General features: G+C 40.7%; 1 protein-coding gene across 5 annotated transcripts in view; it reads right to left on the bottom strand.

Annotated features, from left to right (window-relative positions):
• The window catches only part of rb1 (retinoblastoma 1), a 207,374-nt gene that overhangs the window by 152,925 nt on the left and 29,297 nt on the right, over positions 1-25,152 (bottom strand). For all 5 annotated transcript variants that reach the window (XM_067992576.1, XM_067992577.1, XM_067992573.1 and 2 more), the window contains 7 exons: positions 20,646-20,794; positions 17,387-17,464; positions 10,931-11,040; positions 10,488-10,565; positions 2,701-2,788; positions 1,500-1,616; positions 1,340-1,396 (listed from right to left, as the gene is read on the bottom strand). In XM_067992576.1, the coding sequence (XP_067848677.1) occupies positions 1,340-1,396; positions 1,500-1,616; positions 2,701-2,788; positions 10,488-10,565; positions 10,931-11,040; positions 17,387-17,464; positions 20,646-20,794 (677 nt within the window). The remainder of the gene's footprint in view (positions 1-1,339; positions 1,397-1,499; positions 1,617-2,700; positions 2,789-10,487; positions 10,566-10,930; positions 11,041-17,386; positions 17,465-20,645; positions 20,795-25,152) is intronic.

Raw genomic sequence — 25,152 nt, 5'->3', positions numbered from 1 at the left:
CAAGTCTTCAACACTACAGCTGGGATGTTGTCGGGGCCCATAGCCTTTGCTGTATCCAGTGCACTCAGCCGTTTCTTGATATCACGTGGAGTGAATCGAATTGGCTGAAGACTGGCTTCTGTGATGGTGGGGATATCGGGAGGAGGCCAAGATGGATCATCCACTCGTCACTTCTGGCTGAAGATGGTTGCAAACGCTTCAGCCTTGTCTTTTGCACTCACGTGCTGGACTCTGTCATCATTGAGGATGGGGATGTTTGCAGTGCGAAGACGGGACTTCATCTCCACGAGGACTGTGTGGTGGTCACTCCTACCAATACTGTCATGGACAGATGCATTTGCGACAGGTAGATTGGTGAGGACGAGGTCAAGTAAGTTTTTCCCTCATGTTGGTTCACTCACCACCTGCCGCAGGCCAGTCCAGCAGCTATGTCCTTTAGGACTCGGCCAGCTCGGTCAGTAGTGGTGCCACCGAGCCACTCTTGGTGATGGACATTGAAGTCCCCCACCCACAGTACCTTCTGTGCCCTTGCTACCCTCAGTGCTTCCTCAAAGTGGTGTTCAACATGGAGGAGGACTGATTCATCAGCTGAGGGAGGGCAGTAGGTGGTAATCAGCAGGAGGTTTCCTTGCCCATGTTTGACCTGATGCCATGAGATTTCATGGGGTCCAGAGTCAATGTTGAGGGCTCCCAGGGCCACTCCCTCCTGACCGTATATCACTGTACCGCCACCTCTGGTAGGTCTATTCATTAATAAGAAATCACATCAATAGAAATTACTTTAGAACATCTTGCTGCTTATGTAGCGACCCCTGTGGAACTGAGTGTGTGGATTTCCCCAGCTGCAGTTAAATAGCCTAACATTTAAGGTCAAGGCACATACACGAAGAATGGCTACTTGGATGAGGTACTGGAGGGTAACTATTGCCTATGGAGCTATATCTAATCAAAGAATCAATGTCGAGGAGGGCGGGGGCAAAAATGGACAAAAATGAAAACATGAAATGTTGCCTAGAACAGTAGTTGAAAAACATAACGTTATCTAAGATTACTTGCTTTAATTGCATGCTTGTAGACCACTTAGCCTTTTGAAAAATGCAGTATGGTGCCATATCACAGATACCTTGTGGCACCCAAGTTATATGGTCAAATATCATTAAGTTGATTTCACAACCAATTTGAGAAGGTTAAATTCAAATAAAATACAGTTGGTACATGCACTTACAACTCCATAGGATTTTTTTGACACTTTTTTAAAAAAGTATAATGAAATTCTTTTCTCATCTCTCTCATATCCCCCCTTAAACAAAATTCTGCCTGTGCAGCAATTGAAACTTACCGATTTCAACATGGATTCCATAACCCTGTAGTATAACCGCACGCCAAGTCGATATCTCTGAAGGAAACGGAACATGATCAAGACAAGAATTCATCAATTTAAAGTACATCAGGAAAATAATCATGGCACCTTGAAAGCAACCAAATGAAAACATTAATACCTGAGATCCAATCTCTGCCCATCCTTCTCCCACAGCTTGAGCAAAATTCTCCTGAAACTTCTGGCCAAGATTCTCCACTCTCTTAGTAATGCCATTGGTAGGGTTCATTGTACAATTCTGGAAAAGAATAAAAATGTTCAGACTAATATTCCTACAATGGAAATCAAAAATATATGCAAAAGTCTTGAAACTTGGGGCTTTTCATATATACATTGAATTAAAGCAATCGGAAGGGAGGGAGCCAACAGAAACCACTACAGCCTCTCGGGACATGCAAATCACACGTGAAGTGGATGGTCTTGTTCTCTATTTGGAGAAAATCATCTGAATGCATAGAAACAGAAGTTTCTTTTGGAGGGCAAGAAATACTAACAATCTTTCTAAGCTACCAGAAAGTCTTAAATACACAATTCTCCATAATTTATTTTAAATAAAAAGAGTAAAATAAAACAATATTCACCGTGTCAGACAAAAAGGATACATGATATATGAAGTAATTCATTAGACTCCCACAGTGTTTCTAGAAAGCTGCAGTATGAATATATAATAAAATCAATACACAGCAAGTGATCATAATATCTTAAAAGATGTCACAAGAAAATATACGCATAGAAGCTGTGCGACATCAGTAGATTTACCAGTCAGTTTTACCCATATTCACTGGAGGAATGACTTACACAAGTGGAATGTGAAAGAAGCTTTTTACATGCTATAATCAAAGATTACATTTAATCTAGAATTTAGCCGTAAATTCTCCACTTTACAGGAGACTGAAAACCTTGGTCTAAAGACATACGATGCAGTGTTATAAATACACATCCAGATATATTACAGCACATTTTTCCAGTGGAACAGCAAAAATTGCCAAAGAATGTTTCTCTTCTTAAATGCAAGATAAGCACTAAGAGGTACATTATCCAGCTACCCCTTCACACTAAATACATCTGTTTTCTATTAGTTACAAAGTAATTCATTATATTTAATATACTAAGTACTGTGACAGTTCTTCAGTTTTTCATCAATTTCCATGGATATATGCAGCCTCTAGAAATGATAGCATAACACACAACACTGTCAAAATGAGTACTGATAAATGAAATGTGTTTGATTATATTGCAATTTTTGAAACTGCCTTTATTTGCATTGAGAGAAAAATTTGTGATTTGACATATCTTTCTTTCTCACCCCAACACCCACTTACATTAAAGTATGCTTCAAGAGTATCCGAAGGTTTGTCATTGGCTGTATTTAAAATCATCTTTAACTGTTGGATGGTGTTCATTGCAGTCCTGCATGGGAAAACATATCAATACATCAAGCAAGAGTTAAGGAGCCCTGTCCAATGAGCACTTAAAACACAATGACACCAATAAAGTAAACATCCTACACATCTAATGATATCCTGATAATTTGTTCACCTCAAATTTCCTAAAATACATGTTAACCTAGTTGATCTCTACCATAGTTATTTAGCTTTTCTTTGAAGGATTACTTTAGGGAAACAACATATAATTACTCTCTATCACAGCTATTTTTTGATGGATTACTTTCCGCAAATGTATTAAATGGAAAGAAGAGTATGGAACAGAAAAGGCATAAAGTGGTAAGCATCATAAAACTTGCATATTTAGAAATAAATTTCTGACCAGTGGACTATTTATAGCTTTACACCCAAGTACAACACATAGTAAATTTTAATGTAACTGCAAAATATAACTGTAAAAAGTTAGATATGTACTTTGTGGGATATTTTTAATTCTTGAAATGGAAGCATCCTCCTCATACTATAGAAATAAACCCAGGTTCACAAAAAAGATATGCCTTATGCCCATTAAGTTATTTTGACATCACTATCACTGCGCTGCCCAAGTTATCTATCTTTCTTGCAGCAAGGGTGCCTTTCTTCTTTTCAGGAAATGGCAGTAGAGAACACAGCCACAAAACTATGGCATGAAGTAATATCTCTATTTAAAACACTTCCCTAAAATGAGACTGGTTTGGATTGAATCTTGGTAGGCGGAGAATGCTTCAATTGGAAAAAAATGAAGACCTAACGTAACTGAATTTTGTTGTTTTAGCATCTCCCATGTACTGCAAGAGTCTGGCTCAGTAACAGAGGAGGATAAAACATCTGCAGTCATTACACATAATGTGTTACTAATCCTTGATAAATTCAAACAACTATGTCCCATAGCAGCCCTGTGCAATGTGTTACCTTAGACCATGAAGTATACATTTGGATCTAGTCCAATGTCCTTCAACTTAATCAATGCTTTCCTACCAACCGCACCTCGACTGTGAAATAGCCGTATACAATACATGCGATCCACAAGACATGTACAGTTGACAATACTCGCAAGATGGTTTTGTTTGATCTACTTAATAACATTCCCAAAGCAGCCACAGAATGGAATCTGTATTGCAATTCTGCTTCAGGAAAATGAGAGGGTGATAATTGCTTGTTGCAAATTAAGTTGAAAAATCATCTTCAAGAAATACTTAGGATCAGATCAGGATGTAGAATCAGTATGGGTGAAGCTAAGAAATAACAAGGGGCAGAAAACACTGGTGGAAGTAGTTTATAGGTCCCTTAACAGTAGTTATAGTGTTGGACAGAGTATAAATCAGGAAATTAGAGGAGCCTGTAACAAGGGTAATGCAATAATCATGAGGGACTTTAATCTTCCTATAGATTGGGCAAACCAAATTGGCAAAAGTAGTTTGGAGGATGAGTTCATGGAATACATTTGAGACAATTTTCTAGAACAATGTGTCAAGGAACCAACTGGGGAACAGGCTATTTTAGATCTAGTATTGTGTAATGAGGTAGGGTTAATTAGTAATCTTATAGTTAAAGATCCTTTGGGGTAGAGCGATCATAATATGACAGAATTTCATATTGAGTTTGAGTGTGATGTAGTTAAGTGCGAAACTAGGGTCTTAAATTTAAACAAGGCCAATTATGTAAGTATGAGGGGCGAGTTGGCTACAGTAGATTGCGAAGTTAGATTTAAAGATATGATGGGAGAAAAGCAATGGCAAACATTTAAAGAAATAATTCATAATTCTCAATTAATATACATTCCCTTGAGGAATAAAAATTGCACAGGAAAAGTGATCCAACCATGGCTAAGTAGAGAAGTTAAGGATAGAATTAGATTAAAATAAGAGGCTTACAATGTTGCCAAAAAGAGTAGTAAACCTGAGGATTGGGAGGGTTTTAGAAATCAAAGGATGACCAAGAAATTGATAAAGGAGAAAATTGAATATGAGAGCAAACTAGCAAGAAATATAAAAACACATTGTAAGAGCTTCTATAAGTATGTAAAAAGGAAGAGTGGCAGCAAAAATAAACATGGGTCCCTTAAAGGCAGAGACAGGAGAAATTATAATGGGGAATAAGGAAATGACAGAGGCATTATAACATTTTTTATATCTGTCTTCACAGTGGAAGACACAAAAAACATACCAGAAATAGTGGGAAACCAAGGGTCTAATGAGAGTGAGGAACTTAAAGTAATTAAGATTAGTAAAGAAAAAGTACTGGAAAAATTAATGGGACTAAAAGCTGACAAATCCCCTGGACTTGATGGCCTACATCCTAGGGTTTTAAGAGGTGGTTGCAGAGATAGTGGATGCATTGGTTTTTCTTGTTCCGATTTTGTACGTTCTTATGTGGAGTTGAGAAGATCCAGCCATGATCTTATTGAATGGCGGAGCAGGCTCGAGGGGCCTTATGGCCTACTGCTGTTCCTATTTCTTATGAGATCTTAGAACAATTCAATCATGCCATATCAGGTATGCCTCGGACCCCCAATCCTTGGAGCTCACAGACTCCTGTGCTATCAGGGAGGCAGTTTTCTACAGGAAAAATGTCATCTTACACGAATGTAAGAGTTCAAAGGGACAGTACATAATCTTATTGAGTGCTGGGACTAAACCCTACAGAAGATTAGAGGAAAAATAGTCAGATCAGACTTCAACATAAACTGATGCTCTCCAAGAACCAGGAAAGAAACACAGTAACAGATATAATGACTAGTACTGAAAGAACCTGGCTTGAGACTTTAATTCAATTATTGGAGAGATACAATTGCTCACAACAACAACTGGCAATTATATATCGCCTTTAACGTAGTAAAATGTCCCAAGGTGCTTCACATGGGCGATTTTCAAACAAAATTTGATACTGAACCACATAAAGAGATATTAAGACAGGTGACCAAAACCTTGGTCAAAGAGGTAGGATTTAAGGAGCATCTTAGAGGAGGAGAGAGAGATAGAGGTTTTGGGAGAGAATTCCAGAGCTTAGGGCCTAGGCAGCTGAAGGCTCGGCTGCCAATGGTGGAGCGATTAAAATAGGGGATGCACAAGCTGCCAGAATTGGAGGGTTGTAGTGCTGGAGGTGGTTACAGAGATAGGGAGGGGCGAAGCCATGAAGGATGGATGAGAATTTTAAAATCGAAGTGCTCCTGGACCGAGAGCCAATGTAGGTCAGCGAGAACAGGGGTGATGGGTGAATGGGACTTGGTGCAAGTTAGGGTATGGGCAGCAGAGTTTTGGGTGAGCTCAAGTTCATGGAGGGTGCACGGTGGGAGGCCAGCCAGGACAGCACTATGGCAGGGGCGGAGAGAGGCGATGTTACGGAGGTGGAAGTAGGCAGTCTTGGTGGTGGAGCGGATATGTGGTCGGAAGCTTGTCCCAGGGTCAAGTAGGACAGAAATACCTACAAAACAGATTTGTCATTTTAGGTTATATGTTTTATTCATGCAAGCGATAACGGTATATATAAAACTAGAAATCAGCATTTGTCTAATAATCATTATCTTTCAATAGCTAGTCTGCCAGAGGAAGGTATGTCAATTCCAGATGAAGAATCCATGCTGATAAGTGGGTTAGTAGTTCCATCGTAACATCACATCAGCACTCTTCAACAGTTAAATGTCCGAACAACTTCAAAGGACAAGTTATCAGAATCATTGATTGATTCTGGAATTACAGCAAATGAAAGAAACGTATCACGAAACATTTGCTTTCACCAGAATGACAGTTCTTCGAGCATCTATGTTGCCTTGTTCCTAATTCTCAAGAGAGTATAACAAATATTGATGTTTCTCACTGTTGCAATTAGGTATGCTTCTGGGTAACTTCTAGTCTGATTAAGCTCCAAATGAATTATCCATTTACATTATTATATATAAAATGTCCCAGCTTAGAGTTAGTTGTTACAATGTCCACACCAACCAAGCTGAGAGGGTGACTGAGTGGTTCTAATGCTGGTGGCCTTTAGCAGTTCATCCTGGCACAGGGATTAAAAATATGTCCTCAGAGAGACAGACCAATTGGACCTTTAAACTCTGGTTGAATGCTAATTAGACTGCTCGTGTTTCAGAGGTTGAATCTAAGTCATGTGCTCACATCATGGGGCACTGAACTCAGATGACAGTGGAAATGTAATATGAATTCTGACATAATATTTGGTTCCATAGTTCAATATCTGAGATCCAGGTCACATGTGCAATTTAGTGTCACTGTTGAATGATTGAAGAGTCACCAGAAATGGGAATTTAGTTATAACAACCTCAAAAGACTCTTGCAAGTATGGTCACAAAAATGGTGCCCAATTGAGACCACCAGGTACCTTCTGCTGCAGAAGTGATACGTCACCTTGTTCCAAGAGAAAGTAGTTAAATAGTAGGGAGAAAAGCAAGCACCTGTCAAGGTTCTGATCTGACTCCAATTGAGATTCCTTGTAACTGAAGGAAGTATAATACTTTGCGGCTCCCTGGCACTCTGACAAACCAAAGGGATATATGTTAAATACAGATGTGAGGTCAAAGGGGATTGTTAGTTCCATGCCTGGACTTGAAACCTCAAGCATTATGTTGTAGGAAGACTGCCACTTGCATAAAAGGATCTGTGAAGTCAACTACAGCCATCCAAAATTGTGGACACTTTAGTTAAATAATCTGACACATTTTGATATATTTGTGAGAATTTTGTTTGGTGAGTGCAGGTCTAAGATAGCAGGGCATTCTCCAAATGTTTTGATGATCACAAAGTAACAAGCAACATTTCTTCTTTTTTGACCTAATGAAATATCTTCTGCAGTTTTCATGTATAGCAAATTTCGGTTGTTGGATATCTATTTACAAGATCACATGGATGCATATCTAGTGACTTCCAACTTGAAACGTAAAGGGTAGATTTATTCTATGGTCTCCCACACTCCCATTTCTAGTGAAGCCACTCGATTGTGTTTCAAAATCTGATGGTAGTGACCCCTTTCACTTGAATCCCTAGTTGCTGCAGAAGAGTTAGGACTCAGTCAAGAAGTTTACGCTTTTTATCCACCTCAACAGATAGATAAGGCCTTAAGTTTAAAGCCTCATCCAAAAATGAGAACACCTTGGAAGGACTTCTGATAAGGCACCAGCTCAAACTGAAAATAGGCCTTTAACAACCAAGCTGGATCACAAAGATTACGAGCCCAAGAAAAGTAACACTGCTAAATGCTACAGTTCAAAGGGATTAAAAATTAAGTGGCTAAAAGGAAGGAAAAAAAATAGCATCCCCAAAGAAAAATCCAATCACCTATTTATAGATGAGGAAATGATAGAAGGGAACGTAAAGGTGTACTATCTATGACGGCCATCCCAGCTGAGGTGACGTTGAGGTATAGGTAAAGACAAAAGGAGGAAACCAAGATGAGTCTGGCACATCTGAGCAGGCAGTCCTGAACCCCTCACCCTCGAAGGAGAGGGTGTGAATGGGGGGGGGGGGGGGGGGGGGGGGGGGGAGGGGGAAGAAGAAAAGGGGGAAAGAAGAGAAAGGAAACCAACTCCACAGGAGCTATTTAATTGACAGAACGTAAAACAGCAACCTATGAAAGCTCACGTTTTTATTTCTGACGAAGAACATAAGAACATAAGAAACAGGAGCAGGAGTAGGCCAATCGGCCCCTCGAGCCTGCTCCGCCATTCAATAAGATCATGGCTGATCTGATCCTAACCTCAAATCTAAAGAACACAAGAAGTAGGAACAGGACCCGGCCACTCAGCCCCTGGGCCCGCTCCGCCACCCACGGGGCCTTGATCGATCCAAACTCAGCTTCATGTCCAATTTCCTGCCCGCTCCCCGTAACCCCTAATTCCCTTTACTTCTAGGAAACTGTCTATTTCTGTTTTAAATTTATTTAATGATGTAGCTTCCACAGCTTCCTGGGGCAGCAAATTCCACAGACCTACTACCCTCTGAGTGAAGAAGTTTCTCCTCATCTCAGTTTTGAAAGAGCAGCCCCTTATTCTAAGATTATGCCCCCTAGTTCTAGTTTCACCCATCCTTGGGAACATCCTTACCGCATCCACCCGATCAAGCCCCTTCACAATCTTATTTGTTTCAATAAGATCGCCTCTCATTCTTCTGAACTCCAATGAGTACAGTCCCAATCTACTCAACCTCTCCTCATATGTCCGCCCCCTCATCCCCGGGATTAGCCGAGTGAACCTTCTTTGTACTGCCTCGAGAGCAAGTATGTCTTTTCTTAAATATGGACACCAACACTGTATGCAGTATTCCAGGTGAGGTCTCACCAATACCTTATATAACTGCAGCAATACCTCCCTGTTTTTATATTCTATCCCCCTAGCAATAAAAGCCAACATTCCGTTGGCCTTCTTGATCACCTGCTGCACCTGCATACTAACTTTTTGATTTTCTTGCACTAGGACCCCCAGATCCCTTTGTACTGCAGTACTTTCCAGTTTCTCGCCATTAAGATAATAACTTGCTCTCTGATTTTTCCTGCCAAAGTGCATAACCTCACATTTTCCAACGTTGTATTGCATCTGCCAAATCTCAGCCCACTCACCCAGCCTGTCTATATCCCCTTGTAGGTTTTTTATGTCCTCCTCACTCTCCACTTTCCCTCCCATCTTTGTATCATCTGCAAACTTTGATATGTTACACTCGGTCCCCTCCTCCAAATCGTTAATATAGATTGTAAAGAGTTGGGGACCCAGCACCGACCCCTGCGGAACACCACTGGCTACTGGTTGCCAGTCCGAGAATGAACCATTTATCCCAACTCTCTGCTTCCTGTTAGATAACCAATCCTCCACCCATGCCAGAATATTACCCCCAATCCAGTGATTCTTTATCTTGAGCAATAATCTTTTATGTGGCACCTTGTCGAATGCCTTCTGGAAGTCTAAATACACTACGTCCACTGGTTCCCCTTTATCCACCCTGCATGTTATGTCCTCAAAGAACTCAAGCAAATTTGTCAGACATGACTTCCCCTTCATAAAGCCATGCTGACTTTGTCCTATTAAATTATGTTTATCTAAATGTTCCGTTACTGTCTCCTTAATAATAGACTCCAAAATTTTACCCACCACAGATGTTAGGCTATCTGGTCTATAATTTCCAGCCTTCTGCCTACTACCCTTTTTAAATAAGGATGTTACATTAGCAGTTTTCCAATCTGCCGGGACCTTTGCTGAGTCCAGAGAATTTTAGAAAATGATTACCAAAGCATCCACAGTCCCGACTGCCACTTCCCTCAAGACCCTAGGATGTAAGCCATCAGGTCCAGGAGATTTATCCGCCTTGAGTCCCATTATTTTACAGAGTACCAATTCCTTAGTGATTTTAATCGTATTTAGCTCCTCCCCCACTAGAGCCCCCTGTTTGTCCAGTGTTGGGATATTCTTAGTGTCCTCTTCCATAAAGACTGAAACAAAATATTTGTTCAGCATTTTTGCCATCTCCATGTTTCCCACCATTAATTTCCCGGTCACATCCTCTAAGGGACCTACGTTTGCCTTAGCCACCCTTTTTCTTTTTATATAACTGTAGAAACTCTTGCTATCTGATTTTATATTTTATTGCACACGAGTAAGTTAAGATGTTTAATGTGAAAAATAACTGGCACAACTTACATAACATGTGGTCATAAATAGAGAAATGAACAGAAACAGTTTGTACCTAACAGGAGTCTGCGGAGGAATAACTGTGTGACCGTCTTCGGTGTGAGGTTTCCTTGGAGTTCTCTCAAGTTCACATCTATAAAGGAGATACTTTAATTTATCAAAAATCATGTAATAGCACTTATTTAATGTAAATAGACTGTAAAACATTACTCAATAAAATAGAATGGTGTGGAAAGTTATCCTATTTCACTCCAATACTCAATGAATCCGAATTATCCTGGATAATTGTTTTTAGGTTTTCCTTATTTTCCAGAGCCTGTAATAAAGGCACGCATTTCTGCTGGAGATTTTGATCGTGTATTAAACATATATGTATTACAAGCAAGCTGCTTGGTCAACAGGAGAATATGGCTTGGCATTTTTGGGAGTGGGGGGGGGGGGGGGAAGAGGGTAAAAGTGTAATTAAATATACCCACTGAAACCTTAAAACAGTATTACCTTTCTTTTAGGTCAGTCTGCAGGGTTTTGTCATGCTCAAGGAACAATCTTCCATCAAAATCTTTGTTCCTGAGGTAAAGCTCTTCATATTGTCTTGCAAGTGACTCAATCTGTACAAACATTGCAATAATACAAAACAAAGAATTCCATCAAGAGTATTACGTATCCAGTTTTGAATAACTTGACATAGAACATTAGTGCAGCTCATGTTATAGAAATGCTTCAGGCCTCCCAAGTTCAACACAATAAAAACAGATTGATCTTACTATGTAACACTTCTTAAATATTTGTCCTTGGAATGTGGGTGATGTTGGCAAGAATTCATTTATTGCCCATCTCTAATTGCCTTGAGGTGGGGGGGGTTCTGCTTGAACTGCTCCCACAATGACGTTAGGCAGGGAAATCCAGGACACTGACCAAGCGACAGTGAAGGAACAGTGATATATCTCCAAGTTAGGACGGTGTATGACTTGTAAACCTCGAGGAGATGGCGTTCCCACAACATTGCTACTCCTGTCCTTCTTGGTGGCAAGAGTTGCAGGAGAGGAAGGTGCTATCGAAGTAAGCTGGGTGAGTTGCTGCAATGCTTCCTGTAGATCATACACTGCAGTCACAATGCACCAGTGATGGAGCAGGTGGATGTTGGGCCTAGTGGCATGGGCACCAATCGAGCAAATGGCTCTGTCCTCGATGCTGTCCAGCTTTCTAAGCATTGTTGTAGCTACACCCATTCAAATAAGTGCGTGAGTATTCGACCACACTCCTGACTTGAGCTGTGTAGATGGTGGAGAAGTTTTGAGAGGACAGGAGATCAGCCATTCATCGCAGAGTACCCAGCCTCTGTCTTGCTCTTGTGGCCATGGTATTGATACAGCTGGTCTAGTTATGTTTCTGGTCAATGGTGACCTCCAAGATATTTATGGTTGAAATGATCATTACCTGGCACTTAAATAGCACAAATGTTACCTGCCGCTTGTCAGCCCAAGCCTGGATGTTATCAAGGTCCCATCTTAGGCTGGCAAGGGCTGCTTCATTATCAGAGGAGTTGCAGATGTAACTGAGCACTTGGAAATGGCTGGCTTTTTTCCTCTTTTTAAAAAGAAGTGAGACATAAATTTTCATGTGTGACAATGGAACACCTGAAGTGTGATGGATATATCTAAAACATACATAGCCATGGGCCGATCGCTGTGACATCACTCACGTTGAAAGAGAAGCTATACTGTTGCAAGAAATTTGAAAATAAATTTGTACGTGATCTCCCCAGAGATAGACAATGAAGCGTTTAACGGATTGGTTTCTGAAAAATGAACTAGTATATTCCTTACCTACTGCTGGTTAAATGTATAAATAAAAACCTTATTCCTTCACCTAAATATATATTTGCGTGCAATATGGGGAGTAGATCTTTACCTTTATTGTCTATCTGCTTGTACTTTTAGAGTGAATAGCAAAAAATATCTACAACATTCCTAAATATCTTTTGCAACAGTACATTCTGTTACCAAAACTAAATTAAATGTTTAAATTCAGTTTATTCAGAACATCCCTTCACATTTGGAACAATGGCAATCTTTCCAGAAATTTCTATTGTTTATATGAACTACTAGTAAATTGCCCCGTCAGCTAATGAATACAAGTTCTTTCATACAAAAGATGGGGGTGAAATTGGGAGAAATTTCAGAAACTCTCCCCAGAGCCACCTTTTGGCCAAAGCCTGCAACTACATTACATAAGAACATAAGAAATAGGAAGAGCATGTGTAGGCCTTCCGGCCCCTTGAGCCTGCTCCGCCATTCAACAAGATCATAGCTGATCTTCTACCTCAACGCCATTTTCCTGCACTATCCCCATTTCCCTTGATGCCTTTAATATCAAAAAATCTATCGATCTCTGTTTTGAATGTACTCAATGACTGAGCCTCCACAGCCCTCTTGGGTAGAGAATTCCAAAGATTCATCATCCTCTGAGTGAAGAAATTTCTCCTCATCTCAGTCCTAAATAGCCTACCCCTTATTCTGAGACTGTGACCCCTGGTTCGAGACTCCCCAGGTAGGGGAAATATCCTCCCTGCATCGACCCTGTTGAGCCCCACAAGAATTTTGTATGTTTCAATGAGATCACCTTTCATTCTTCTAAACTCTAGAGAATACAGGCCTAGTCTACTCAATCTCTCCTCATACTACAATCCTGCCATCTCAGGAATCAGTCTGGTGAACCTTCGCTGCACTCCCTCTATGGCAAGTATATCCTTTCTTAGGTAAGGGGACCAAAACTGCACACAATACTCCAGGTGTGGTCTCACCAAGGCCCTATATAATTACAGTGAGACATCTTTACTCCTGTACTCAAATCCTCTTGTAATAAAGGCTAACATACCATTTGCCTTCCTAATTGCTTGCTGCACCTGCATGTTAGCTTTCAGTGACCCGTGTACAAGGACACCCAGGTTCCTTTGAACATTAACATTTCCCAATCTCTCACCATTTAAAAAATACTCTGCATTTCTGTTTATCCTACCAAAGTGGATAACTTCACATTTTTCCACATTATATTCCCATCTGCCATGTTCTTGCCCACTCACTTAGCCTGTCGCTATCCCCTTGATATCTCTTTGCAACCTCTCACAACTCTCATTCCCACCTAGTTTTGTGTCACCAGCAAACTTGGAAATATTACATTTGGTCCCCTCATCCAAACCATTGATATAGATAGTGAATAACTGGGGCCCAAGCACCGATCCCTGCGGTACCCCACTAGTCACAGTCTGCCAACCAGAAAAAGACCCATTTATTCCAACTCTGTTTTCTGTCTGTTAACCAATTCTCAATCCATGCAGTATATTACCCCCAATTCCACGTGCTCTAACTTTGTTCACCAACCTCCTGTGTGGGACCTTATCAAAAGCCTTCTGAAAATCCAAATACACCACATCCACTGGTTCCCCCTTATCTATTCTACTAGTTACATCCTCAAAGAACTCCAATAGGTTTGTCAAACATGATTTCCCTTTCATAAATCCATGTTGACTCTGCCAAATGCTACTATTATTTTCTAAACGTCCTGTTATCACATCCTTTATAATAGATTCTAGCATTTTCCCTACTACTGATGTCAGGCTAACAGGTCTGTAATTCCCTGTTTTCTCTCTCCCTCCTTTCTCAAATAGTGGGGTTACATTTGCCACCCTCCAATCTGCAGGAACCATTCCAGAATCTATAGAATTTTGGAAGGTGACAACCAATGCATCCACTATCTCTATAGCCACCTCTTTCAAAACCCTGGGATGTAGATCATCAGGTCCTTGGGATTTATCGACTTTTCATCCCAATTATTTCTATAGTACTATTTTTTTTTAACTAATACTAATTTCTTTCATTTCCTCATTCTCGCCAGACCCTTGGTTCTCTAGTATTTCTGGGAGGTTTTTTGTGTCTTCTTCCGTGAAGACAGACACAAAGTATTTGTTTAATTTCTCTGCCATTTCCTTATTCCCCATTATAAATTCTCCCGTCTCTGTCTGTAAGGGACCCACGTTTGCCTTAGCCAGTCTTTTCCTTTTTACACCTATAGAAGCTTTTACCGTCTGTTTTTATTGGTTTACTCTCATATTTTATTTCCCTTTCTTTATCAATTTCTTGGTCCTCCCTTTGCTGAATTCTAAAATGCTCCCAATCCTCAGGCTTGCTGCTTTTTCTGGCAACTTTATATGCCTCTTCCTTTGATTTAATACTATCTTTAATTTCTCTTATTAGCCATAGTTGAGCCACTTTTCCTGTTGGGTTTTTGTGCCTTAAAGGAATATCTAATTGTTGCAAATTATGCATTAATTCTTTAAATGCTAGCCATTGCCTGTCTACTGTCATACCTTTTAATGTAGTTCCCCAATCAACCGCAGCCAACTTGCGCCTCACACCTTCGTAGTTTCCTTTGTTTAGATTTAAGACCCTAGTTTTGGATTGAACTACATCACTTTCAAGCTTAAATGAAGAATTCTATCATATTATGGTCACTCTTCCCTAAGGGCTCCTTTACAACAAAATTATTAATTAACCCTTTCTTATTGCACAATAGCCTGTTCCCTAGTTGGTTCCTCAACATACTGATCTAGAAAACCATCTCGTATACATTCCAGGAATTCGTCCTCCACAGTATTAGTGCTAATTTGGTTTGCCCAATCTATATGTAGATTGAAGTCCCCCATGATTATTGTATTACCCTTGTTACATCCACTTCTAATTTCCTGCTTCATACCATGCCCTACATTTGCACTACTGTTTGGTGGCCTATAAACAACTCCCACCAATGTTTTCTGCACCTTGCTGTTTCTTAGTTCCACCCAAACTGATTCTACAGCTTGATCTATTGTACTGCTCATCCTTTATTAACAGCGCTACCCCACCTCATTTTCCTTTTTGCCTATCCTTCCTAAATGTCGAATGTCCTTGATTATTCAGTTTCCAGCCTTGGTCACCCTGCAGTCTCCGTAATGGCAATTAGATCATACCCATTTACTTCTATTTGTGCCATCAATTCATCTACCTTGTTGCAAATTCTGCGTGCATTCAGATAAAGTGGCTTTAATTTTGTCTTTTTAACATTTTTTCCTATTTTGACCTTATTTGCTGTTGGCCATTGTTTCTGCTGCTTCCAATTTCACTTACTACTTTTCTGCCTTCCACTTCCAGCATTGTTACTCTCCCTTCTGAATCTCCTCTCAGGTTCCCATTCCCCTGCCAAGTTAGTTTAAACCCTCCCCGCAAGGATATTGGTCCCGGCCCTGTTGAGGTGCAACCCGTCCTGCTTGTACAGGTCCCACCTCCCCCAGAACAGGTCCCAATGCCCCAGGAATCTAAAGCCCTCCCTCCTGCACCATGTCTCCAGCCACACATTCATCTGCTCTATCCTCCTATTTCTATACTCACTAGCACGTGGCACTGGGAGTAATCCACAGATTACTACCCTTGGGGTCCTGCTTGTTAATCTCTTTCCTAAACTCCTTAAACTCTGCCCGCAGGACCTCATCCCTCTTTCTACCTCTGCCGTAGGTACGACAGCTGACAATAGTAAAATTAAATGAGAAATGTTGACATACCAATTTACAATGGTAAATGTTGACACAAAAGCACGACCAAAAATCTTGACAAATGGAAGTATGGCATGTGGACAAGAAGTGAATGTCCTCATGGGATTGGGAGTAATATATTAACATGGATTGAGGATTGGTTAACGGACAGAAAACAGAGTAGGAATAAACAGGTCATTTTAGGGTTGGCAGGTTGTAACTAGTGGGGTGCCGCAAGGATCGGTGCTTGGGCCTCAGCTGTTTACAATCTATATCAATGACTTAGATGAAGGGACCGAGTGTAATGTATCCAAGTTTGCTGATGATACAATGCTAGGTGGAAAAATATGCTGCAGAGGGATATTGACAGGTTAAATGAGTGGGCGAGGAGGTGGCAGATGGAGTATAAAGTGGGGAAATGTGAAATTATCCACTTTGGTAGGAAGGATAGAAAAGCAGAATTTTTTTAAAAAAGATGAGAGACTGAGAAATGTTGGTAGTCAGAGGGATTTGGGTGTCCTTGTACACGAATCACAAAAAGTTAACATGCGCAGGTACACCAAGCAATTAGGAAGGCAAATAGTATGTTAGCTTTTATTGCCAGGGGGTTGGTTCTTGCTGCAATTATATAGGGCTCTGGTGAGACTACACCTGGAGTATTGTGTAGTGTTTTAGTCTCCTTACATAAGGAAGAATATACTTGCCTTAGCGATGGTGCAACGAAGGTACACCAGATTGATTCCTGGGATGAGAGGGTTGTTCTATGAGGAGAGATTGTGTAGAATGGGTCTGTATTCTCTGGAGTTTAGAAGAATGAGAGGTGACCTCATTGAAAGGTATAAAATTCTTCGAGGGCTTGGCAGGATAGATGCTGAGAGGCTGTTTCACTTGGCTGGAGAGTATAGAACTAGGAGTCATAGTCTCAAGATTGGCCATTTAGGACTGAGATGAGGAAAAATTTCTCCACTCAGAGGGTTGTGAATTTTTGGAATTCTCTATCCCAGAGGGCTGTGGATGCTTAGTCGTTGAGTACATTCAAGACGGAGAGCGATAGATTTTTGGACACTAAGGGAATCAAGGGTTATGGGGATTGGGCGGGAAAGTGAAGTTGAGGTCGAAGATCAGCCATTATCTTATTGAATGGCAGAGAAGGTTCGAGGGGCTGTATGGCCTACTCCTGTTCCTATTTCTTATGTTCTTATGTCCTACACAAGATTATTGATATATAGATGGCTGTTCTTTAATTCTGACAATAAAGGAAATACAATTTATGTAACCTCATTAGGATACATTACAAAATGTGAAGACCTACTCCATAATTTCAGATAAGTTAACAGCATTTATAAATACTATCACACTTCACCATGAATGAAGCATACTTTCTTGCTTACCTCGGGAAATCCACCAGGAGAGGATATTTTAATGTTATCCAAGAAAGGAAGAAAGCTCTTCAAATAAATGTTTTTCACCTAGAAAAATGACACACCAGGTTCATTATCGCACAACTGAAGATGTGGTCATAAGCATTATTTCAGTTACTCTAACGCATTAAACTGTATTTCATAGAGGAAAAGAAAAAATACTCCACTTTTGTTATCTGAGCAGTACACTCATTTCTCGTCGGGACTGTGATCTGTTAGCAGGAAGTTCTTCCCCTTCTGCTCCCCTCTCCAGGTAATCATATCCAACATAAAGCCTGACCTTACATGATATACTGCCAACATATAAAAGTGGTTTAAGGATGCTCTGTGCTAAAGGATTAATTGAAGTAACCAAAAATAGTTTGATGTCATGGACTTTTGATTGCAAGAAGTTGCAGTTTCTTTTATATTTTAAAGCCATTAGTTTATTTTTAAAAAACTTGCTTAGTAACAGAACAAAGATTATATTGTGTACTTTACCCCATTGACTCAAGTGCTATAACATCTAAGGGAAAACTGCTTTTCTAAAGGTGCTTCTACATTGGGCTTACAGGGGTGCTGATGCACTCAACGGCAACCCCACTATAAAGATGTCAGACTCATTATGGCCGGATGCCAGCAAGATACGGTTTGCCTGCAAGTTTATACTGGATTGCCACAGGGCGTGCCAGATCCACAAGTCAGAAACTGGTGGCACAAGCACCCCTCTAAGGGTTATGTAAAAGCAGCTTAAGACAATTAACTTTATATAAAATGTATTTAGGCAGCAATGAGAAGGGCAGTGCTAGAAACGAGAGACCAGATTATCACACTCTATCTGTATATTGCACAGTTTTTGATGTAAATCAAGAAAAACTAAGGTTAGTTCTAATTAGTATTGGCTATCATCCCACTATTAGATTGCCTACCTTTGATGTGCTCCTCACAAAAATAAGTAAGCTTTATCAAAACAAAGGAACAGGAAAAAACGAGGAAAAATGTGGTTCCCCTCATTTCTTTCACAGAAGCCGCAGAAGAGACTAAGTTAACAGAGACAATTGTTTGAAATGATGGAGCTACAAGCACTCCAGATGTGAGGGACAGAGTGGAATTTTGTTCATGGAGGATAAACATGACCTACACTTGGTATGGAATGTTCTTTCATTTATCCTCTACATACAAAATCCTGCTGAGATAATTTAAAGAACAGAGGTGAAACTTAAGGCTGGAGCAGGGGCCAAAAGTACCAAATATTTTACATTGAGCAGACGGATCAAGACAGGAATGCTTAGCAAAAACATACCTTTAAAGAACCAATATCAAAACTGCTGATAATGCTGAAATTTAAGAATACTAATTGCACTGAATTAAAATTATATTTGTAAACATCAGTTTTTCAGTATTTTAACTTTAACAAATCCTTTTATTTAATTACTGAAAAAATACACAGATAGAAGAATATTGCTCTATAGACTTAAAATAAACATTCCCCCAGATTGTATTCCCGTTACCCCCTCCCAAAAAACAGATTTGGATTTCCATCCTGGAAATGAACGAGAAGATATGCACTGTCAAAGTGAGAGTTTTTGGTCAAATCGACGGAGTAAATGGGATTAAAAAGTTGCTCAGTCAACGGTATCTCTGGTCAAAGCTCACCCATTCCTGTGGCAAGGGTGATCCACACACATATAACTGGCTGTACAGACACGGGCAATGGAAGAGACCTATTCTGGATGCATTCACTTTGTGTCAACACCCCTGCTCAGAAATTAATAAAAGTAGAGGTTGCTTGATAGCTAGATCTGGCTGTTTGATAGGTTAACATATGTGGGTGAACAGACTAAGGAATAGCTGAATTCAACCTCTCAGATTACAGGACTATTAAAGGAAGATATTTGGAAGACAGTAATATTCTAACATTAACATTCCGCCCACCCCAACAAGGCAATGGGTTCTGTTGTTCTCTCAGCATTCCTGTGGATTCAAAGGCACGGCTTAACTTGAACTTCCCTGTTCTAATAACTTTCCAATATATAGCAGAACACTCAGTTGGGCCTCAAACATCTCAACTCGGATCGTAGCCTGGCTGCACAGAGGTGTCACCCTGCCGCTCTGAACATTAAAAATAAAAGCCCTTTCCCAATTCTGGGAATTTTGCCAAGCAACTGGATTACAAACTCCAAGAGCCACTGCATGGCTCACACTTGTCAAAAAACATGAGAAATAGGAGCAGGAGTAGGCCACATGGCCCCTCCAGCCCGCTCCGCCATTCAGTATCATGGCTGATCGCCTACCTCAACTCTACTTTCCCGCCCCCATATCTCTTAGTATCCAAATATTCATCGATATTGAATATACTCAACGACGGAGCATCCACAAACCTCTGGGGCAGAGAATTCCAAAGAGTCACAACCCTCAGTGAAGAAATATTTCCTCACCTCGGTCCTAAATAGCTGACCCCTTATCCTGAGACTATGCTCCCTAGTTCTCGAATCTCCAACCAGGGGAAACAGCCTCTCAGTATCAGCACCTGTCAAGCCCTCTAAGAATTTTATATGTTTCAATGAGATCACCTCTCATTCTTCCAAACTCCAGAAAATATAGGTCCATTCTACTCAATCTCCTCATAGGACAACCCTCTCATCCCAGGAATCAATCTGGTGAACCTTCGTTGCACCATCTCTAAGGCAAGTATATCCTTCCTGCGTCCACAGCACAGGAGCACGTCTCCACGAGAATGTACATGCCAGTCACTTTCTCTCCCATCCTCAAGGGTCCTTCACTCCCATCAACCAACTATTGAGAGTGTTAAGATTATCCAGAATGGCTGCTGCGCCATTCTGGTCCTTAACAGCTTCAACAGTCCTCATCTGCTCTTTGAGTCCCACCTTCCAATCTGTCAGCTTATACACTGCTTCCTGTCATTGACTCTGCTGCGCTCAGAGGCTGTGCCATACGCTGCTCCTAGGCCTGTAATTGACATATTTTATATACAAAAATAACTGTTGTAAATTCAACGGCATGTTTAAAGTCTGCGACATTGTTAATTTCCATTAAAAATTCACAGTTACATTCTACATACTATGAAATTAGTACTCCAATTACAAGATGCCTTTGTAAATAGGTTTATTCAACTTATGGATTATGATGTATTCTTCAGTTATGTAATAAATTTAAAACATTAGCATTCCGTACTGTTCATCTTCTGTTTCTCCCTTCCATCTTCAATGATGATTAAAAATTAACTTACCTCATCCACATTGCATTCATTTTCCTGACAAAGGATTTCCATGACTCTGGTGTCCACCTCAGTGGAATTGCCTGTCTGTATAGTTCTGTTCTGACTTCGTCTAGAAGCTCGTGATGGGCCACTGGAAATTATGCTATTTGCAGCAGTTCCTGTAAGAAAAACAGCGATTTCAATAAATACCTGCAGCTTTCACACAAGAAGCAAAATTGTTCGTAGTTCCCATATCATGAGCAGAGTTTTCTTTGTCCTTGTATTACACCAATTTTCCTATATGTTTAAAAGAATGGAAGCATATAAAAGTGCAAGAGAATACACAATGCTATCAAGACAGCAAGAAATGCAGCAATGAGAATGACATAGTTCAACCCACAAGAGGTAAATGCACTATGAGGCCACACTGCTTAAAATGCTATATTTTAATGGTTGTACAGAGGGTCTCATCCCAGATTTATTGAACACTCTTTTATTCGGAATTCTGCCTTCCTGTTGATAACAGTTGTTTATAACTGATAATCATAACTATAATCTTCAGCTCTAGGTGATCACAATGAAACTATTCAACTCCGGTGATTTATATAATGGTTAAAACATTCTGAAATGTGATCGGGATGATCCTGGGCTTTAGTAGCACTGGGATGAGAGTCATGGAGTTTGTCAGCACTGCAGAGGGGCTGTGGAGTTTTGGCAGCATGAAAGAATTCTGGCATCTCTGTGGAGGGGGAGCACACTTAGCTTCGTAGAAAAGGATAGAATATGTAAGGTTTGGCTCACTTGTGGTCTCACTGAGGAGAGGGCATGTGCATTCCCAGTCTGGGACTGGTTTGTAACTTTCTAAGAGATCACTGCAAATATTAAATGTGGGGTTTACAACTTATTCTTGAAAGTGTTGGCATTTATGTCTCACAGGTGTCATTAATTAGAATGTTTATTTTCTAAGTATCAACAAAACACAAGTGATAATCAATTGAAGGCTGTTTGCTTTCAAAATTCAATTGATTTTTTTCATATATAAAAAGAGGAACATCAATTAAGATAGGGAAAGACGCTGTTTCTCTCTCTGCTTAATACGCTTTCTCAAGTTTGCAGCTCACAATTTGAATGGTGACCAAAACTACAACAGCTGTGTAATTAGTAGTCTATCATTTTTCACATACGCTCACACAAAACTTGTTTTAGTCAATAGAAAGTTTATTAAATAAGACACTTAGCCTTCCCCCCCCCCCCACTCCCCAAGTAATTTTAGAAAACAACTAAACTGAGCTTGTTAGAGACAGAGAAAGAAGTATTGATCATTTGGCTAGCTAAATGCCACTGATACATCCTGGAAAATTGTGCATTTTGCACATGCTCAGATCTAGCATGTGCAACATGCACAATTTTCCAAGATGTATTAGTGGCATTTAGCTAGCCAAATGATCAATACTTCTTTCTCGGTCTCTAACAAGCTCAGTTTAGTTGTTTTCTAAAATTATTTGGAAAAAAAGGCTAAGGGTCTTATTTAATAAACTTTCTATTGACTAAAACAAGTTTTGTGTGAGCGTGTGAAAAATGATAGACTACTAATTACACAGCTGTTATAGTTTTGGTCACCATTCAAATTGTGAGCTGCAAACTTGAGAAAGCGTATTAAACAGAGAGAGAAACAGAAACAGTGTCTTTCCCCAACTTAATTTTAGCTAACTGCGTCACAGCTCCGGGCAGAGGAAAATTTGGCACAAAACTGTGCTTAAAAAGTAGTAACAGGAATGGCACACAGATGCAAGATTTTAATATATTTTATATAACACGTGTGCACCCAAACACACTGTACAATCGTCATGGGGGGTGTCTATAAAGTATTCTCCCATGTAATTGCGGAAGCAAGAGGAAATATTTCTCCCATTTGAAGAAATGGGGCACTGGATAGCAAATCAGTAGTGGGAATTATCACTGATTTATAATTTCCCTTGTCTGGGGCACTGAGGCCAATTGTAGCATGCTAGTTGGTGCCTGGCTGAAATCAACTAACTCAGCACAGCCTGGTGATGGAATTGGGACCTTCTAATTGTACAGTTTAGAACATAAGAACATAAGAAATTGGAGCAGGAGTAGGCCAATCGGCCCCTCGAGCCTGCTCCGCCATTCAATAAGATCATGGCTGATCTGATCCCAACCACAAATCTAAAGAACACAAGAAGTCGGAGCAGGACCCGGCCACATAGCCCCTGGGCCCTCTCCGCCACCCACAGGGCATTGACCGATCCGAACTCAGCTTCATGTCCAATTTCCTGCCCGCTCCCCATAACCCCTAATTCCCTTTACTTCTAGGAAACTGTCTATTTCTGTTTTAAATTTATCTAATGATGTAGCTTCCACAGCTTCCTGGGGCAGCAAATTCCACAGACCTACCACCCTCTGAGTGAAGAAGTTTCTCCTCATCTCAGTTTTGAAAGAGCAGCCCCTTATTCTAAGATTATGCCCCCTAGTTACCCACAGTAAGCCATTGGGGCTGCCCTGCTTTACAGATTTCTGAGGCAACCCATGTCATTGCCCCATGAGTTGGCCAATAACTTGGATAGAACAACCTTTTCCTTCTAGAAATTCTATACCCGTCAATTTATAACATGCCATTAACTGCCTAGCAATACACTGCTTTGAAATAAGATTACCCAAAATAAACAGCTGCCTACAGTTATATATCTTTGGTCCAACTGACAATATACAAGGGCTCTAGATACATCACAGGAAAGCCACATTGGACCTCATGAGTGAAAAATTTTCAGTATCTTAAAATTCAAAGAAAAAAAACTACGTCACAAGTTTGAGATGGAGTTAGCCAAATCCAAGAACAAAAAAAAGATGGGCAGATAAACTGAGGGCTTGAAGCTCATCAACTCAAATGCAAAAACCAGCTTCAAGACTGAACCTGCGTCACTTGCTGGTAAATAACTTTCACCCAATGGACATGGAATGTATGAAAACATGGAACATCACATGGCTCTCGAGGCTTTAGTGAGAAAGACTTACAAGAATTCTGTGTTACTCTCCACCTGCCAAGTCAAGTGTCAAAACTTCAAAACATCCACTCAGCTGAAGTAAGCAATCATTCGATCCCAGAGAAGCCCTCTTACAGTAAAACATTCAAGCACCTTTGCCAGTCCTAGATGTTGCATCCATCCTGAGCGGTCAGTAATATACCATTTAGAATAGGCAAGCATACAGCATTGCTTTGTCTGCACTGAATGTTTACATTACTTAAATCAGCATCGAGGATAAAAGGAGAATGCAAATCCTAGCTGCTTACTAACAGCCCCACCATTTAACTTATCTGAGCAACTCTCTTCCTGCTAAGACACCCAATATGGTACATCTTCGGAAAACTGCTGACAAGAAAAATCAGACACAAGGTAACAAATATGTATTGATATCTGTGCCTCCCTCCATCCAACTTTTACATTAAAAGTGCTCACCAGTATAGTAATGCTTTCCTTTTAATTTAGTTTCCCACTTTATCACCAAATTTGTCATATCCAAGATAAAACTTGTGAGTTGTGTTTAATTACACAGGTAGATAGGCATTTAGCTAATTACAATATTTGGTGTAAAGGTATGTTACAACAGAATTGCAAGACTTGTTTCTGTCGTGTACGTAAGCTTCATTACTTGTTCCTTTTCTGCCAATTTCCTCCCCATGCCGCCTGAAGGTGCTAAAGGGTCCATAGGGCACCCTCTGGTAACCTCACCCAAGTGACTATTGCGTCTGGACAGGCTGCGTTGATAGCTGTTTGGCGCAGGAGACGTGTGCACCACATCAGATCACGTTGTCACACAGTATCACACATGCTTGCACTTCCAGGAGGGGCTCATTGGGCAGCAATCTGCATCAGGAACCCTGGCCAATTTCTCCCTCCCTAGCCCACATGTAATGTCCCCATCACTCACCCGGCTCAGATCATTTAACTGGCCATAAACCATGGATGAAATGTGGGACCTTCTTAGTCTATGTAGCTCCGACCAAGGAACACACCCACCAGCTCAACAAACTGATCAAGACCTTCGATCCAGACCTTCAAAGCATCCTACGCGCTCTCATCCCACGTACTCCCCGTGCGGGAGACTTCTACTGCCTCCCAAAGATACACAAAGCCAACACACCCGGACGTCCTATCGTATCAGGCAACGGAACCCTGTGCGAGAACCTCTCTGGATACGTCGAGGGCATCCTGAAACCCATCGTACAGGGAACCCCCAGCTTCTGTCGCGACACTACAGACTTCCTACAAAAACTCAGCACCAATGGACCAGTTGAACCAGGAACACTTCTCACCACGATGGACGTCTCGGCACTCTTCACCAGTATCCCCCACGATGACGGCATCGCTGCAACAGCCTCAGTACTCAACACCAACAACAGCCAATCTCCAGACGCCATCCTACAACTCATCCGCTTCATCCTGGATCACAATGTCTTCACCTTCGACAACCAGTCCTTTACCCAAACACACGGAACGGCCATGGGGACCGAATT

Source organism: Heptranchias perlo, chromosome 11 (assembly GCF_035084215.1).
Source record: "Heptranchias perlo isolate sHepPer1 chromosome 11, sHepPer1.hap1, whole genome shotgun sequence".
Classification (NCBI taxonomy): domain Eukaryota; kingdom Metazoa; phylum Chordata; class Chondrichthyes; order Hexanchiformes; family Hexanchidae; genus Heptranchias; species Heptranchias perlo.
The sequence above is the reverse complement of the archived record's forward strand: the minus strand, read 5'-3'. Positions and strand labels throughout refer to the sequence as shown.